At 38.4% G+C, this 19,392-nt stretch overlaps 1 protein-coding gene across 4 annotated transcripts in view; it reads right to left on the reverse strand.

Annotated features, from left to right (window-relative positions):
* Nucleotides 1-12,032, reverse strand: part of LOC108654261 (uncharacterized) — a 53,966-nt gene extending 41,934 nt beyond the window's left edge. For 2 of the 4 annotated variants that reach the window (XM_018105432.3, XM_018105431.3), the window contains exon 1: nucleotides 11,403-12,025. In XM_018105432.3, coding sequence (XP_017960921.1) covers nucleotides 11,403-11,437 — 35 coding nt within the window. In that variant the 5' untranslated portion in view covers nucleotides 11,438-12,025. Of the gene's footprint in view, nucleotides 1-11,402 lie in introns of all 4 variants that reach the window. The other 2 variants (XM_018105428.3, XM_018105430.3) reach the window with 2 other exon arrangements.
* Nucleotides 12,033-19,392: the final 7,360 nt, after the last annotated feature.

Below are 19,392 nucleotides of genomic sequence, written 5' to 3' on the forward strand. Positions count from 1 at the left end.
ATGTGTGTGTGTGTGTGTGTGTATAGGCGGGTACTCATCCATGCAGCAGCATAACCCAAATGGGCGTGTCCAAAACTCTGTGTTTACAATTCGAATGGGGTCTCCGCTTACAGCTTGCAGCGTGTGCAAGAAGAGAGGAAGAAGAAGATGGAGATGGAAAAGAAGAAGACGAAGAAGTGTTGAGGCCAAGTTAAACAAGCCAAAAGGATGCAGCTGCAGTTTGCTTAGATTATGAAGAAGAAGCAGAAGCAGAAGAGGAGGCGAAAACAGAGACAGAGACTGAGATGAGGGCAGCGTCAAGCCCGTTGTTAACTTGGCCATTGCAGCGCCAGCCAAGCATCTCATTCGCATTGTTAAACACTGCCAGTGAACTGTTTTTGGAGTGTTCGACTAGGCATATATCACGAAGGCAGTATATATAGTCTAGGCATCTAGCCTGCAAATAGAGCGTGCATCCAGTTTACTCTAGAGGATAGTATAGAGAAGTTGTACCTAGAATATAGACAGACTAACCAAAATATTATTATATATTATAATAATATTAGTGAAAATATAATTAGAGTATCGAAAATATACATACATATACATATACATATACATATATGTATGTATAACTAAATATAGAGTATTAGCAATATGTATACTCTATGGATAAATGGATTACCTTGAATATATACGGAATCTAGAGTATATGTACATACTCTACACAGTGTAACTAGAATATTACTAAAGCATAGAGTATAGGAATAGTATGCATATATAATAATCAATATAGAATATTGTCTATAGAGTCATGGATCATAGAGTTAGGTACTACATATACCAATATATCATATAAATATACATATATACATATATATATATATAATCAATATAGAATATTGTCTATAGAGTCATGGATCATAGAGTTAGGTACTACATATACCAATATATCATATAAATATACATACTATAGGCAGAACTTCCTTTCGCAGTTCTCTGAATAGTTTTATACAAAAAATACTTTACATTTTTATAGAAACTATCAAGAATATAGTCTATACTATAATGCCTGTATATCTACAGTATGTATAGTAGGATAACTGAGAAGCGCATATTTCATATGGTGACATGTCTGTATATGGTGTATCTAGAATATGTATACTTTACTTGACTATGAACGACTGGCGAACGTATATTTATAAGCCCCATATGCTCTTTTCACTAGGTGAGCGAGCATAAATACGTCACTATGCAAAGATATTTACCCTCTATAAGGGCTAGCTATAAAGGAATTTAAGCTCATAGGGCCCTGTGGGTGTGATTAATGTAATGAGAAACTTGAGTAGTTGTTGCTGCGTAAAATTCGCTCGGGTTGCTCGTGTCTCTCGCCTCTCGTATCTCTGGTGTCGCTCGAGTCGCGGTTAGGTGCGTTTCAGCACGCCCTTTGCTGTTGACAATGTGTTGACTGAATGCGCCATCGAAGTTTGTATCAATGACCCAAATCTGCTTCATTTCTTTCGGTTCATCTCTATCGCACACTCTTCTCCCCTATCCCTCTCTCTCACTCATTCATAACTGATTTTGTAGCCCACACTTAAATTTGCATAATTTGACAAGCGTTAACCGAGAGAAGACAAAAAACAAAAAGCCAAAACAAAAACAAAAAAAAAGCCAAGATTTATTATGGGCACACTCTGCATATACGGGTAAAACTGATCCGATAACCATCTGATAATTGTACTCGAACAGGAAACCATCTACTATACGTACAGTCCCCTCACACAGACAGTCGCATAATTGAGTCGGCGACAGCCACTGATCGTAATGAGATCTCTGTAACCGCAACGCAACAAATGTCATTTGGCTGTAAAGGGAAGTCAAAGAAACCACCGAAAAAAGCATTTGAACTTGGCTGACGATTTGGCCTTTTTATGGCTATTTGTAATGGATTCATAATGAAGATCATTTTATATATAATTATGAATCATAATCAAAATTTACATAGTTTTGAATTTTACAACTTAAAGTTGATTACAAAATTTAGCCTTTTTATAGCTACTTTTTTACTTCTGTTAATCTATAAAAGTTTTGTGGGTCACATATAATAAAAAAAGTATTTAAATCAGGTGGAAATTCAGTGGTGATTTACTAGCTGAAAGTTGACTTATAACTTATTTATAGCTAGATTTAGCTTTTATAGAGCATACGTTGATTAGAAATAGAATTTGGGCCGCAATGCAAGCAACATCTGTCTACCTTTATAAGCTTAGCAGTTTTCTGGCTATATTTTCCTATTTTACCGCTGAAGCGTAAAAACTTAAATAGTTTAGCTTTTTTATAGCTAAGTGCTTTTGTAAAAGAAAAAGCTAAAGCTAAACGCTTAAAAAATAGCCATTATATATACTCAGCTGCACATTTATCAGTTTTATTTTATAGCTATATTTAGCTATAAGTAGACTAAAGCTTCAAGTTGTATTTGCTGCCATATCATTGAATGTGCTGCCAATTCTAGCCATTTTTAGCGGCAAAACTTGCAATGGAAGCCATTAACTTTTGATGTCAGCTTAAATCTCATTATAGCACAAACTGAAAGTGTTATCGTTCGGTTTATCGCCTATCGATAAACTTGATTAGAGCTTTATTGGCCCATCCAATCGGCACTCAAATGGAGCGTACGAGTGTTTTATGTGCTGGCATTTGCAAATATTTGATATGCAAATACAAATGTTGCTGCTGCTATTGTTGTTGTTGTTGTTGCGATGAACGACAACAAAGAGATGGCCCGCCGCCGTCTCAGCCGGCAAATGCAAATAGCTAGAAACACAAATGCCAAATGCCTATGCAAATCGTATGAATTAAACCGCAGCGCAGAAACTATGGCAAACATCGATGCGGACGTCAGCACATGTCACGTTTGTTTGGAGTTTCTCCCGTCTCCTGTCTCCCGTCTCGAGTTACGAGCTACGAACTGCGATTCCGGGAAGCGAGCCATACGAAGCAATCAGCAAAACGGAAGTCAAGTGGACACCTTGTGTTTACCTGGGCAAACACTTCACACAACGGTTCGATTGCCAGCTGACGGGCCAGCCAAGCCCTGGTTCTGGCCCTGGTTCGCGCACAGTGAAAGCTGGCTGGAGTGAACCAATGCAAAGGCCAAATCAATATGGCTATATTCGATATTTCCATATGTACCTTGTTGAAAGATCATGTGAAGATACAGCATATGTATACAGTAGGCCATATGCATTGGTACAGTGATAATTGGCTAGAGTGAACAACTATAGCTATAGTATATACAAAAAACTAGTCTATTGGAGTATGCATAGCAACAGCTAGCTGAAAGATGCTTCTAAACATATTAGAGAGTCTGAGCATAGGTACAGTAAAACCTATCCAACAATAAACGATCAGTAATAAGCATTACTCTATATAAAAGACGTCTCCCGCTAGGCTAGCCGTTTGGCTATAATAAAGTTGCTCCTGTCAATGTCATCTATCACTTGTACAGAGCTTCCACTGTAGCTCTCTGATATTTATATGTCACAAGCATAGGCATACTTGCCAAAGGAAGCCGTCAAGCTGCAGCCAGCTTAGAAAGTTATTTGCATTCAGTAAATATGCGTAGCTCTGGCAATTGGCCAGCCGGAAATTGTAGCTGGCACTTGACACTCAATCACTTTAACGGCTATCGCCGGGCAGCTATCGGTTATCGGTTATCGCTAATGTGGGCACCCTCAAGGACAACAATGGCATGCTAATTATTTGGGCCACGGCGCCCTAATGGGCCATAAACAGCCGGCTCAATAGCCCATTTCCGTAGCCGAAATAGATAACGCACTCGCGCTATTGTGCACGACATATAACAAAAAACGATATACATACATATATATAAAGTAGGTACATGTATAAGTTATGTCCACCTGCCACACACCCGCACACGCACACACACACACACACATACGCACATTCCCATTCACCTATATAAATTTGTGTGTTATCAACAAACATTTGCCGCCTTCTGCTCGGCTCTCGCTTAGAGCCAACAATAATACCCTGTACGGCTATAAAGCTGCGTCTACGCCCTTTAAAAATATTTCGTGTGGGTGTGGCAAATGGGCGTGTGTTTTTGGCCAACAATCAAGCGTCGAGCGGAAACAAGTTTGCGTTTGTAGCGCGCGTTAAGGGCGAAAACTTTTAATTAGAAAAACAAGTGCAAAAAACAGCTAAAAAAGGCTAAGAGAAAGAGCTAAAAATAAACTGAATACGGTAATTGGAAAAAAAACGGAGAAAAAAAAACGAGAAAATATAGAGTTTTTATAGCTTGACAAAGAGCGAGAAAAGAGATTAAAGAGAAGACGGTTAAAACAGTAAGCACTCGCTAATAACAAACTTGAAGTTTAATTGTAATTAAAATGTAAATAAAAATTGGCTAAAAAATAAAGTTTTTTAGCATGAGAAAAGGACAGAAAAGGCTAAAAACTTAGGCACTACAGTAAATGCTCGCTAATTGCAGCGTAAATAAATGGAAAGTAAACTCAAATAAAATTTGTTCTTTTCCCCTCTTGATTTGATATCTTCTTTCTTTTATTTTTTTAGCCAAACATTTTTCTACTAACTAATTTTTAGTACACATGAAAACACATACATACAGAAGAAGCATTTGTATATTTGTAATAGAAGAAGAACAACTCGCTTTGCATGTCAAAGCGCAATAAAGAGAACAACTCTGGTCAACTATTTGGGTAGGTTAGGGTCATTCCATGCGTCAAAGGTAACAATTTATGACTGAAGCTTGCGGCTGAAGCGCATAAAGAAACAAGTGGAAGCAACAAAGGAAATATAGATGACTTTGGAATGCCCTAAAATAATATTTGAGAAGTGAGAGAGTGAGAGAGTCCGGTATCTATAAATGAATAATATCGACGTGGATTGATAGTCGATTTGAAATCAACTAGCATGCTTTATTTAGCCTTTTTTGGCAGTAAGATCAGTATACCTCATTTTTTAAGATTACAGGGTATCTGCAGGTCAAATCAGAGAGCCAGGAAGAACTTTCTTCAAGCAAGTACAAAATAAATGCCAATTTGGCTATATCTAGCCTTTTGGCCAATGACCACTCCTTTCCTATCAAATACAGGGTATCAGAGAGAAAAACCCGTGTAATTTAGCTGTTGCAACTGCACAGGCTGCGCGCTCCGCTCCGTTAGAGCTGAGGCAAGGCAAGGCAAGGCAAAGCCAGTCGAGCCGCGTCGCGACGCGTCAAGTCGAGGCGATAATAAATCGTCTCCGGGGTCTGTGCGATCTATACATATTCATACGTCAGCTGCTCATTAAAAAGGTATTCATCATTATGGCGTCTGGCGGCTGCGACTGCGACTGCGACTGCGACTGCGACTGCGACTGCGACTGCGACTGCGACTGCGACTGCAATTGTCACACCCAAATTGAAATCTGTATCGGTGTCCGCTGGTATCTGCATCTTTTCGAATGAGGGATTGCGGCTGCTTCGTGTGCAGCGTGTTTGCTGTCAAAATGCAGAAGAGACAGACGTCTATGCTTGATGCTTTCATTGTGCTCATTTTTTCGAGTGTATGCTGTGAAGTGAGGTACACCAACTGGGCCAAGTGACTTGGCATTAATTTCTTAAAATTTCCCTATTAAAAACAGAAATCGCTTCCTTCACAGTCAATTTTCAAGCTAACAATCATTTAAAATTAATGTTTAGCTATTTGACTCTAAGAATAGCTAATTTTGGCTATATGATCGTCAAATGCCAACACTGACTGCAAGCTTAACTTATAATTGCAATTATCGATATGTAAGTCGCTTTAATCGTAATAGCTTGCTAAAACTTCGCAACACTGTATTTATGGAAATCTCTTATAAATCAGCTGTTGCTCGCGGCAAAGTTCGGCACGCACGTTCTTCGCGTATTTTTGTGTAATTTTCGTTTAAGTGTGAGAATTCAAATTAAAAGCTAAATAGCAGTGCAAAATGTTAAAGTGAAGTGTGTGTTGTGTTGTTTATATTGATTTGCTGCCATTATTTAATATGCCATAACCATTTACTAAGTGCAAATTCTTGTTGGCAATAGTTCCAAGCATGCATGCATACATCCATAAATAAGTCTATGTATACATACAAATGTGCATATGTGTGTGTGGGTGAGTGCAAAAATATTCTCTTATTTATGCAAACAGACACATATTGTGTTTATGGATTGAAAGTGTATATAAAACTCGACGTTGCTGTTGCTTTTCCCACATTTCATTTGTATTTGTCGTTTAGTTGAGATATTGTTCAATAATTTTGCTTTTTTTCCTTTGATTTGGCCTGTCGCCCCTTTTGTGAAAATGTTATGCGATATGTGCGCCACTTTGGCTTATGATGGAATTGACACTTTACTCGCTCTGACAGACATATGCGACGAGGGGCGAGAGAGGGAGACAGACCGACAGATGATGTGCGGAGTGCAGCAAGCACATATACAAACAAACGTTCACACACACACACACGCAGAGTTATTAGAGATGTGAGATAGTGCACAGACGGCGACGCACTTGAAATGCATAAAATGGCATATCTTTTGTGTGTGTGACAGAGTGCTTGAGTGAAAGAGGAGAGAGGGGGAGAGGCATACTTTGTTGTGGGTGGGTGTCTTGTCTAAGTGAAGTTGTTAGCTCTAATGGCGCATTTATGACAGCTAAACGAAGAGAATGGGCAGAGGTTGTGAAGTTTGCTAAGCAGGAGAGGAGAGGAGAGGAGAGACACTGCTGCTGGGCATAAAATGTGCTCATTGTATCTTCCCTCCCTGTCACTCTTCCGCACATGCAATTACTTTACGATGGAGTGTGCTCTATCTAACTATCTATTGATCAAGGCGAACAAAAGATGTGTTTTATGCAATGCCCCACGAAAGGCAAATGAACTATGAACTGTGAAGAGACTGTGAAATTGTGTCAATGCTACCCTCGCACTAAAGCCTATCGAATGTCGACTCGCAATTAGGAAAAAGCAGCCGAAAAACTTTACGCCCTATCATAAAATACAAAATAGACACATAAACATACATACATATACGCAAATGTATGAGTGTATGTTTGTGTATGTGTATAGTCTGTGTGTCTGAGCTATTTATCAAGCGCTGCGCATATCCGGTAATTGCAATAGTTTTCTAGGCTTTTTGTTCCGTTGTAATCTTAGTTTGAAATTAGCGCAAGGCTGCAGATACAGATACATTTCACAGTTACAGCAGCAACAACAGCTACAAACTGCCTATTACACACGCACAGTTTGTAACTGCGTTAGTTGCTGTCGCTGCCACTGTCGCCTCTCGCCTCACGCTTTGTTGCATCACATTTCTTTTAACCCATAAGCCCCAATAAGCTTGTCTAAGTGGCACATGCGCAGCCTCACAAGTTGTCAGTCAGTCAGTTACAGCTAAAGATACAAAGATACATTTGATAACTCGGCTGCACAACAAGCTCAGGCAGAACAATGAGCGCAGCCAGCAGAAATGAGCACAAAATGGAAAACGCTGCTTGGGGGCACCGAATAACAAAAACAAAAACAAGCACAAGCACAAGAACAACAACAACAACAATTATCAACAAAGGCGCCAAAGCCAACAGTTGTTGGTTGTCATATCCGTTGCTACAGGGTATTTTAGAAGGTTACATACACTCATATGGGAAATATATATGTATATGGTCTAATATTTGAGGCATATGCTACATATTTCTTTAAAAAGAATGTAAATATATTTATGTATGAATGCCAGATATGGGAATAAACAAATGTAAATGCATGAGCGCATGAATGATTATCTTGATCAGCATCTATTTCTAAGCTGCCATCTATGCATATCTTCATATAGATCTGAACTGAAATCTACCCAAATATTCATTTAGTATAAGAAACAATGGCTATTGTAGCTGCGCGTGTAATGAGATCTAGATCTATACATTAGTCTGATATCTATTACAAATTTAATTGAAATTTGAGAGATTAACTTCTAATTGAAGTAATAACAAGAATGCAGTAACTCTGCCTACATATCTTTATATCTGTAAATTCAAGTTATAAAGTTTTCGAATTTCACTACCTTTCTCTCCAATCTACAGTATACACTCGCCCTTAAGAACGCTTCCATTACACAGCTGATTTTGCCTTTAACAACATTTTTAAAGTTCTTAAAAACTTTGCACTTACCATCATTATATATGTATATGTATAATCTTAATGATGAGAAACTACTTAAAACTTTCACCAGAGCACATTAAAGTCTTGCTGAGCCGAGCATATTACATATTCGAGCTCCGCCCTATTACATATTTCCTGTGTTCCCGTATCAATCATAATTAGGCATGCAATAAATGTAAGTTTTTCTTAAAGAAACTCAAGATGCAGTTAATTATATGTTATGTATTATGCAGCTAGACTTGGAGCTCAGCTTCGTGTGTGTTGTTTTGTTGTCTAGTTTGTGTTTTCGTTTTATAGGCGTGAGAATTCATCAACTTTTTCAGAGGTTATCGCACGTATTGTGGGCCGCACGCGTAAAGTTTAATGCTTGCCCACATAAAATCTTGTGCTTAATGTTTAATGTTAAATAAAATTGTGTGTTATGGCTTTTCGTGTAATTATTTTCAATGCTCGCTTGTGAAGGGACAAGAGAGTATATTGGTTTGGGTGTCTAGTAGACTGGGTTGCCTAGAATATATATACTTATAGAGCTAAAAATCATTAGGTTTCACTCTAGTAAACTTTCTCCTTTATAGAAGAGCAGAAAAGTTAAGATCTTTGCAGCTTGGCGTATCTGAAAGAGATAAAGTTCTCAAGCAACTATTCCGAGCGAGCATATTGCAGTCGTGGATGCCCTATTGCATAGGCTATACATGCTATTTCTTAAATTTAGTCGCGCTTGATTGCGAGACCAAGCGTTTAATTTCTATGGAGACTGTAAGAGTGTGTGTGTGTGTCTGTGTGTGTGAGCCCACACACAAGATGTAAAGCTTAAACAAATTATACATGAGGATATATACATATATTCACATACACACATACATACACACATACATATATATGTATATTTGGAGTCTCCGTTATGTTGCTTAAATGCTGCCACCTACAAAAAGTGCCACAAGAGTCGAAGCTTAGGCCTCGACTACAACTTTAGAGTTTTCGGTTTCTATTTGCACAGGTGTTTTTAGCACCTGAGCCTAAAGTATTACGTTGTTGTTGTTGTTGTTGTTGCTGCTGCTGCTGCTGGCCCTCCAGCTGCCGCCAACGTTAAGTGCTAAAAGGCATTTGGCTGCACTTTTCTGTAATAATTAGCACATCATGACTTGTAAACAACTTCGGCCAAAAAATAAAAAAAGAAATGAAAAACACTCGCCTTTGTCATCTACCAAGAGGCTTTCAAATATATATATTTTTAAAGAGTGGGTGTGAATTATGCAGGTACTTAGTCAGATACTGGAGCGTGTGATGTATAATACACCTGGAGCTAAACTCTAAAGTGGACCACTTGAAAAGTGAAAAGAGACCTAAGGAGGGGTAGAGAATGAGAGAGGGAGCGAGAGCTAAAATACGCTAAGGAAGTTCTCTTTATTATAATTACTTTGATATAATTTATCAAATTTTATATAGTCACAATTATATTATAAAGTTAGTGGTATATGTCATATATGTATATGTTATCTTCTTTGGGAAAATACTTGAGTAACGATAGCGATATATTTTATATTTTATATGCTTTTGGATAATCGAGTATTATCGTAGTAGTATCGATAGCAGTTCACACATACAAGAAGCCATGTAGCTAGTCTCTCACTCTAATAGGTTCCGAGATTGACGTGGTTAGACAAACGGGAAGAGCTAGATTGTCTCAGTTCATAGGCTTAATCACGAATATATATACTGCATGGGCTCTGCCACAACTTCTTTTGCCCAAAACAATTATACCTTGAGCTGACATTCACAATGGGGGTTCAGTGTATGATTATAAATTCCCTTCAAGAGAATAGTTCTCTAATCCCGATAATCCCCACTTAAAGAGTTACACATGCGCACTCGCTCCTCTCCCCCTTCCTCTTCCACTCCTTCATATGTGGGCTAACAATTGAGTTGAATGGGAGAGGGCACCCACACTTGAAGCAATTACGTGTCTATTCTTCAAACTCCTCAACTTTCTATGGCTTTCATTAGAGGCCAACACGAAATTCATGAACATTTCCCACGAAAATAGTTGATAATAGTTTTTTTTAACTTGCAAAAAAAAAAACATAGAGTTTTTAGAAATTACACTTAGATCGTTTCGGGGTCTGCACGCGCCACAAGCCACAACAGTTCAGCCGCCAATTTGTGGGGCATAATTCAATTTTGTTTGTAGAAACTGGTTTTCGTCTCCAGCAATCGGGCTAATAATAAAGATTTTTTTTTAAGCTAATTGGCTCATTAAAGAAAAACGCTAAAAAAAAATAAACGTTGATCATAATGATGACGACGAATGATGATAAATGATGATTGTTGTCGAAACGTGCAACATTTGCGCAAATCAGCAAATTCATGAGCTTCAATGTCACGCTGAACAGGGGCTGTGAGTGGGGAGGGGGCTGGCGTTAATAAAAAGAGGGCGGAGTGAGGGCAGTGAGTGGGGCTGTAGTTGTCTCCCAAATTTCCAGCACGGCGTCTCCAGTGCTGCGTGCAAATGAGCTCCAATTTCCAGCTCCAGCTGTGCAACGAAATTAATTAGACAAATAGTAAATGATATTCTAAAAACAATTTTTGTTTTTTCTCTACTAATTTTTGCAAATTGAAAAACGCCCTGGCATGAGGGTTGGCCATGCTACGGACGCCCCTCCGGACGCTAGCTCCCGCACTGACCCTTATCGCGTAAGTCATTAACAAAGGAATTGGGCCATGAAAGCGACGAAGGCACAACCTCGATAAAGGCAGGAATGGAGTAAAGGCATCAGAGGTCGAATTTCGTATGCCCTAATGCTAGATTTCAAAGCTCGTTTACTTAGTGAAAAGAGTATAAATTTCTTAAAATTAACAACTTGAAGTTGGCTGCATTTGCTCGCCTTCTTATAAACAGTTAAGCTTAGAGGATTTTAATCCCAGCAAGTTTGAATACAAATAAATCAATAAAGTTTCTGCATTTAAGTTTCTTACAGATTCCCACAGAACACATATATATAAACTTAAACCAATAAAGACTTAGGCTCAATACTCTTCCATGAAAATCTCGCATTCCCCTCCATTAAATACCTCCACCTGAAGGTATTTACTCTGGCCAAGTTAGGGTATTTTGTAGGGTAAAGGGACAACTGCGATAAAATAAAAGCAGCTCAAATGGTTGACAAAAAGACTTAAGAATGGCATCGAGCGGGGAGGTAGGAGCTTTGGGTATTACTCACTTGCGTGCTAGTCTCTTTCTGATGCCCGCGAACATTTTGGCTGTTTCCTCTGTGACTGTGCTTTGTTTTGCTTTCCTTTTCTTTATTTTTATGGGTTTTTGCTCCACTTTTGGGATGTCTCCTTGGCAAGCGTCTTATTGTAAATTAAATTGCTGATTTCCGCTTGGACACACACACACACACATATACACGCACGCACGCACAACCAAACCGTGGCCAAAAATACAAAAAAAAGGGCCAAGCGCGATTTCAAATTAATTAAAAAACGCGCGCGAGTAAAAGTCGCGCACAAAACGCTCACGAAACGCGCCCAAAACGCAGTTGTCGCACAGTTGCTGAAGTTGTGATTGTTGTTGCTGTTGTTGTTTAGTTGGTATCAGCAAATTGTTGTTGTTGTTGTTGTTGGCATTGAAACGCCTCATTGCAAGACAGAAATCAATTAAGCAAAGTAGCCGCAACGGCAGCTGCAACTGTTGTTGTTGCCTCTGTTTCTCCCCTTCTCTCGCTCTCTCTCTCTCTCTAGTCTTTTTTTTTCGACACGTTTTCGCTCGTTATGCAATCAAGTAGATTATTTCTCTCAGTGTGCGTTTTATTTATCCATTTATACACTCGTAGAAATCAATAGTACAAATTCACTCTGCATATACCCTGGAATTGTGGCTGGGTTTGGGGGGCTGGGCTTCATTTACGATGCAGCTGAAACGAGAGAAATTCACACATTATTCACAAATATTCGCCGCAAAAGGGAATGCAAGAAAATGAAAATTTAAAGACTTGACAAAATATTTGACTTTCATAAAGATTATTTTATGTTTTTTTTTATATACTCTGCTTTGTGCATTGTGTAGAGTCTTATCGTTTGTGCAAGCGGTTTGTATTGACTTTTTACGACTACCAAAACGGTGTATTTGGTGTTTTCATAGTGAACTAACTTAAGGCTAGTTTCTTAACATAATATTATCTAGGGATATTATATAAGAGGAGTTATCTATAGAGTGCAAAGAGTGTGGAGGGAATAGAGTTGGGTTCAGAGGGAATAGATAATGTATCTAGAGATTGACCACGACTTCAGGGGTTATACATAGCTTTGTAACTATTGAAGCGAATATATTCTCAAGCAGAACCAATATACTCTCTCCGAAAATTCGAGCGAGTGTATAATAATATCTTTTGTTTTTATTTATGTGTGAGAATGGGAATGTTGTCAGCCATGCAGCCATGCAGCCACGCAGCACGAAGCACGCATCAAGCTACATGCAACATATAGAAGCGATTTATATAATTGACGTGTCGAGTGACAAATTAAAAGGGCAACATAAATCGACTGACTGGATATTGTGGCAATTGCGGTTAACACTGTGTGTGTGTGTGTGTGTGAAAAGTTGTGACTATGAAGAAAAAAAATATATATATACTCTTTATATATAAACATATATGAACAGCAAGATTAATGAGCTTTTAATTTGATGTAAGTAAGCGAAATTTTTGTGAAAGAATTAATGGTAAAAAAAATGTGAAATTATTACAAAAGACGCTTAAGAGCTACAAAAACTCTATGGAAGATACCGAGCCGCAAACATCAATCATAGCGCGTGTAATTAGAATTGCCCAAAAAAAAAGAGGGGCGTAGCACAACAGATACTGATTCAGATTCGGATTGGGATTCCGAGACGCACACACACAGAGCTATACAGAGATGGAAAAGCGCTATACAAATACATTAACAGATGTAATTATGCACGGTTGCGCCCTAATGGGCCAAAGGGCGCATGCACTTGGCTGCACAGACACAGATGCAGATACACAGTTACATAGATACAAATGGTAGAACGCGCTACAGCTACGGCTACAGAGCAGAGGCAGCCAGCATGACAAAGAACATGTTTTTTTTTCTGTTTCTGTTTCCAGGCAGCGAGAGCGAGTCACAGCAGTCGATGCAGCAAGCGTGAAAGAAGAACAAACGCACGCTCGCAATTGTTGAGGGGAAAATGTATCTGTATCTGTATCTGTATCTGTAAATGTATCTGTAGCCGTAGCTGCCGCTGCTGCTGTTGTATCTATTGAAGATTGCAACACGTACAATTCGTGCATACAACAAAAGCTGTCGCGGCCAATATTGACGAGGCCCCGCACTTTACCATCCCCCCACCTCTCCCCGTCCCTCGCACACCACGCTTCTATCTAGTTTTTCTTTTTGTTCCCATCCATGGTTCCGCTATTTTAGGTCGTTTCTCCCGGTTTTCCAGCAACGGAAACCTGCAACATACGATACGCTTCAGCGCGCGTGCAATTACCACCGCAAAACATCGCACAGCAATGCGAGATGCGGTTACTGCGTGAGCTACCAGCCCGTGGATCGGGAGGGGGTCCATCAAGTGGGGAGGCAACGCTGGGCAGATGGGGCGGAGGCTGGGAAAAGGCTTTGACAAAGTGAAATTCAAGTGGCCCACCGAAAATAGCTGTTGCATATTAAGTATAGTTGTTAGCACGGAACAATAAGTGAAATACAAATGTTCTTTGGTCGTAATGCCACGGAGACTTACACAAGTCTCGCACACTTGCATGCACTGAGCAAAAAAAAGTACCTATGACATCTTGAAAATGTGAAATAAAGTTAAACAGTATTCTTCTATATATTATTGTTATATTTAAAATAATATGTTTTATTTTTTTATTTCGATTCCACACCACACTTTTCTCTCAGTGTAAATTATTGACAACCTCAACATTGGATATGAATAATTATGCCTGCCAATCAGAAGTTTTCCTCCATGTTCTCTTTGAAATGAATGTCATTTTAATGCTATTTCACACCACATGTTTCTCTCAGTGTATTGTATGTATTTTAAAATATCCTTTAGAATTGTTGTTCCTTTTCTTTAAATATATATTTTCTTATTACTTAACATTTATTATATTTATTTAAATTTCATCATCGCTTCACACTTTTCTCTCAGTGTACAACTCTGTCAACTTCAGCTCGAAATTCATCATGAATATGAAAGCTAATCAGAACTTTCATTTCCTACCCTTTTAGCTGTCTGCCTGTCTGTCATTCGTTTGTTAAGTTTTACTTGACACTCCATGCTTTTCTCTCAGTGCACATTTTTGATTACTTCACAAACAATCTTTTCGTTGGATTTCTGCTAACGCCCACCCGTTCGCTTGGCATTCGGATTGAATAACAAAAGCGCTGTGGCATCTCCTTTTTGGAGTCGTTGATGGCGTCAATTGTGCAATGTGTCCGGGCCCGGGTGGTCAGACCCGGCCAGATTGGAGGCAGCCAAAGCGAAGGCAGCACAATTCGCTTAACTGGCATGGAATTTGCATCAGTTGAACGCTATTCATAGAGCTGCACAAGTGGATTTTGTTGATGGCTACCCGGGATTATTATTATGATATTTATGACAGACTAACCTAACTGATTCCAGCACAATGGGAGCACAATAGAAGCAAGAGGGAAGCCGTGTGGGGGAGGGGAGTGGGTGAATGGATTGTAGTTGGATTATACATGTTATGCACAGTTGGCATATCTAATTCAAAGCGAAGCAAATATTTTCATTTAATTAAAAAAGGAGACGATTTGTGTTGATTAGATTTAAAGTGAACGAAAATTGGGTGAATGGAAAGATACAATGAGTGATATATATACGCATATATAGAAACTTTTGGTATAGATTCTGATAAATAGAGATAATGTACAATGGAGAAGATGGGTAGATAGTAAATCGATAGACAGAAACGAAAGTGTAATAGGATAGAAATCTAAGAAGCTCGAAATCTAGGTAGATGTATAGAAATCTAGATAAAATCCTGAATAGATAGACAGATAGTTTGGAGTTTGAATAATTCGGTTTCTAGGGCAGGATTGGAATATTAAAGTATAGACCGATATATGAATCGAAATATATAAGTACAGGGAAATATCTATAGATGATAGATTGTGATTTAATTTAACTGTATACATATCTCTCTCTCTCTATCTCTCTCTTTCTCTCTCTCTCTCTCTCTCTCTCTCTCTCTCTCTCTCTCTCTCTCTCTCGGTCTCTTTTTATCTTTCCCTGTTATTAAATCTATTTACATTACCATAATTATATAGCATTTCAAGTTTCTGCTCGAATGTCCTTTAGGTTTTTTATGCATTCCTTGGAGTTAAATTAAAATGTTTTCAGGTTTTCACAGCTCGAAGATGAAACTTTTGCCCGCAACTTTATGCGAAACAAAGTTTTGTTAAGCCACAGTTGTTACATTCAAGTTTTGGAATTTCAGTGATATTTCAATTTGTTTTTATTTCTTCAAACTGCGAGTGCAAACTTTAAGTTTGCTTTAAGCCATGCAAGAGTTGAGAATTTGAAATAGTTTTTGCGCAACTAATTGCCGTCTAAACTTGAGCGTTGCCTATGGTAGAGTCTCTGCCGGCGTAGCTCAAGTTCAGGCTGTCATTCGAATCCGCTTTTGTCTAGTTAATTACAACTACAAGCCAATGGCCAATGGCCAGAGCGGAGCAGTCTCTTTAGTCCAATTTAGTGGCCATTTTAATTACAGCACAGTTTTCCTGCCGTTTGCCACTTAAAATGAAAAACGAGGCAAGAAAGCGCGCTGTGCAAATGTGCGAAATAAAAAATTTCATAACGTGAAATTAGCGCAAATAACTTGAATGCAAATGCAATTTGGGCACGTCGAACAGTTCGGGCCAAGAACCAACTGATGGATGTGCCTGCTCTCTCTCTCTCTCCCTCTCCCCCTCTCTCTCTATATATAAATGTATGTATAAATATATTTAAATGTATGTATATGTATGTACAGTATCTGTCGGCTCATAAATGCAGCAGCTGCAGACGAGCACGCATTCGAGTATTCATATTCAGATTCATACTCATAGCGCCCGTTTGTCTCAGGCGTTTTTATATGGCAAATCTCTGGGTAATTTGGGGAAGGCAGGGTATATTGCTTGAGTGTGAGTCTATGCGACAGCCAGAGAAAGTCAGATATCTACAGAGTCTATATGTATTGGTACTAAATCAAGTTGAATTGAGTTAGCCCAATAGAGTTTTCTCAAATGGAACCTAAAGATCCTAACTCAAGATCTAAAAGAGTATAGAGTAGAGAGCTTAGGGTATCTAGTCTATAAAAACAAAGTCTATTTAGAATAAAAATGTTTATAGAATGGGAATATAACTTCTATAGTACTCTAAGTAGAGTTTATAACAGAGAAAGGGATAACTCGTGATGGATTTCTAGTTCTAGGGTAGCTCTTGGCTGTTGTCCCACTTATCCCACTGTTAACTATTTTAGTAAGCTATATATGACTTATAGCTCCATAATATATAGCTTTTCTCTTCAACTCAACTCATAAGAAACTGCAGCAATCATTTTCTAGGGTATCTGCTAGCACGCTCTGCCGTTTACCCAACTCTTGTGTGTTTTTAGCTGAGTCTGTTTGGTTTATAATTAAACCTAAAACGCACTCACGCACTCGCCACCGCCAGCCCATTTATGAATTTTGCCAATAATAAACAACAGCCAGCGATCCCCATTTCAGTTATTAAAAGCGCGCCCCGCCCGCCCCCCGCCGCCGTCACAGGCCCCACGGCCCATTCCAGCTGCTGCTCTGGGGCTGCTGCTGCAGTTGCGTTTTTAGTGCTGACAGCAATTCGAAATGCAAATCTTTTTGCAGTTGTGCGTTTTTCTGCTGACTTTATGAGCTGCCTGAATATGAATATGAATGTATGTGCATGCATATGTATGTATGTATATAAATATATGTGTATATATATGTATATTTATCCACTCAGCTGCTGTGAATGTGTCGCCAAGACGCGCGCCTCTGGTAAACAAAACAACATCGCTTGCCCCTCCCACCCCACCTTCTCCATGCCACATGCCCCATGCCTCAACAAGTCAACAAGTTAGAAAGCTGTGCCAAAGACTTTGATATACCCGCAACTAATTGAATCAATGTGTACAATTTTTACTTCAGCCAAACCGAAATGGGCATATCAATTCGCTCAAAACACCTCCATGGTCATCTTTAAAGTTTACACGTCTCGCCCGCATCCGAAGCTCAGCTTATCATAAAGGTTGCCTAATTTTACAAAGTGTCTCATAAATGAACTCATTTTGTGCTTTGATCACACCTCCAAGCTGAGTTTACTTTGCGTCATTTGTATAGTTTTTGTGTTTAGGTCTTAAAACGGCTTATTAGATTGGCTTCGAAAAGGTTAAGAGGTTTCGGATTTGTGGAAATTTGATAGGTGATGCTTTATATGGGCGACTTAAATGCTTAAATTTGTGTAAATGTAATAAGCTGAGAGTACTAAGTATTTTAATTTTAGACTAACTTATTTTAAGTGCCCCTCGACTGTTTATAGAGGCTATAAAGCTGGCGAATCACATTGAAAATCTGCTCAGTTTTGAGGTATAATTGCAGTTTAATACAGCTAAAAGATTAATTCAGTTATTATTTTTTTCATTTATTTTTTATTTATTTATTTATTTTTTATTTTTTTTATTTATTTTTTATTTTTTTATTTATTTATTGTTAAAAAGAAATAATTTTAAATAAAAAGTTTTAAGCCAGTGTGACAAAGGCCTTCAGACAATTTTTTTTTTTTAAATTTTTTGTACTCTATGACTTATGTCAAATCTCAGTTCCAGAGTTCCTTTATTTAGCTAATTTATTAACACCTAAACCCAAATTGGACTTATTTTCGTTGATCTAATGATAGACCTTTCACATACTTATTAGGTATATTTGGAAACAGATTTTCCACAAATAAATTTTCTTTCACCTGGATCATTGATTTCTTTCAATTGCCTGAACATACATCTCCATATAACATTTTTCTGTAATATCTATTTGTTTTAGGCGTTACTTTACTAGAAGCTGAAGCTTGGTGGAATTCTAAAGTTTTGTCGATTTTTTATAAATTTTCTATTTTAACAAACTCTTCTAGAATTCTCCTTTCCATAAGAATACTTCTTAATTATCACAGCCAACTAATATGCCCCTAGTTTGTGCCTTCCCGGTAGGGCATTTCGAATAATCGCAGCGAATATCGAAAATGAGAACACAAAATAAACAAATCATAAATCTGGGAAAATGTGCGCGACCAGCGACCACCCAAAAGGGGCAGCACAACATCTTTTATGCATGGGTGTGTGTCTGCGTGTGTGTGTGTGTCTTGAGTGTTTGATTTTTTGCCAGTTTTGTCGCGCTGCAGAAGTTGTCAACGCCTTGGCTGAAATGCCATTTGGTTTAATTTTAATTGAGAATCTGTTTTGGATGCTGATGATGTGTCCAATTAGAGAGGCATAAATTCGTATGCAGGTGTGTCACACGCACACACGCACACACATGACTGACATGCACACTCATGTTTGTTTTTTTACCCTTTACCACTCAATCGAATATTCAACTTTAGAAACTTTCAACAAATTAAAAAAAAAACAGGCAATCAAATTTTTCCAAAAACAAATAACAAGCAAAGTTTTCGCTTAAAACCTATCAAGTGGGAGGTTGGTTGAGTGGCTGGGTGGTTGGGTGGTTGGTGGGTCTGGCTTCTAGCAGCGGTTTAGTTGAGGCTGTTAAAGCAGTTCGGCTGGCCCACATGCCAATAAAGTGTCAATAAAATTGCGTGCTGAGTGTGGCACGTGAACTGGGTTTTTGGCACAATTTTGAACTTCATTGTTGACAAGTTTTCCCAAACTACTGTAATTGACAGCAGAGGAAAAGGCTTGGGTTTTTAGTGGGTTATAAAAAGGCTGTATAAATTCATGAGTCGAATAAAAATAAAATTTAGTTTTGGCATAGAAAATGCTAAAAGAGCCGGCGATGAAAAGCAAAAATATATGATGTTATATAAGATATATGTGTGTATATATATAATGCTTCAATCTTAACACATTTGAGAGAGTCGATAGAGAGATGGATAAACAACTGGAGAGATAAACTAGCTGACTTCATACAATATTTGTTTGGCATATTTGA

Source organism: Drosophila navojoa, chromosome 5 (assembly GCF_054131105.1).
Source record: "Drosophila navojoa isolate 15081-1374.11 chromosome 5, UAZ_NAV_1.0, whole genome shotgun sequence".
Classification (NCBI taxonomy): domain Eukaryota; kingdom Metazoa; phylum Arthropoda; class Insecta; order Diptera; family Drosophilidae; genus Drosophila; species Drosophila navojoa.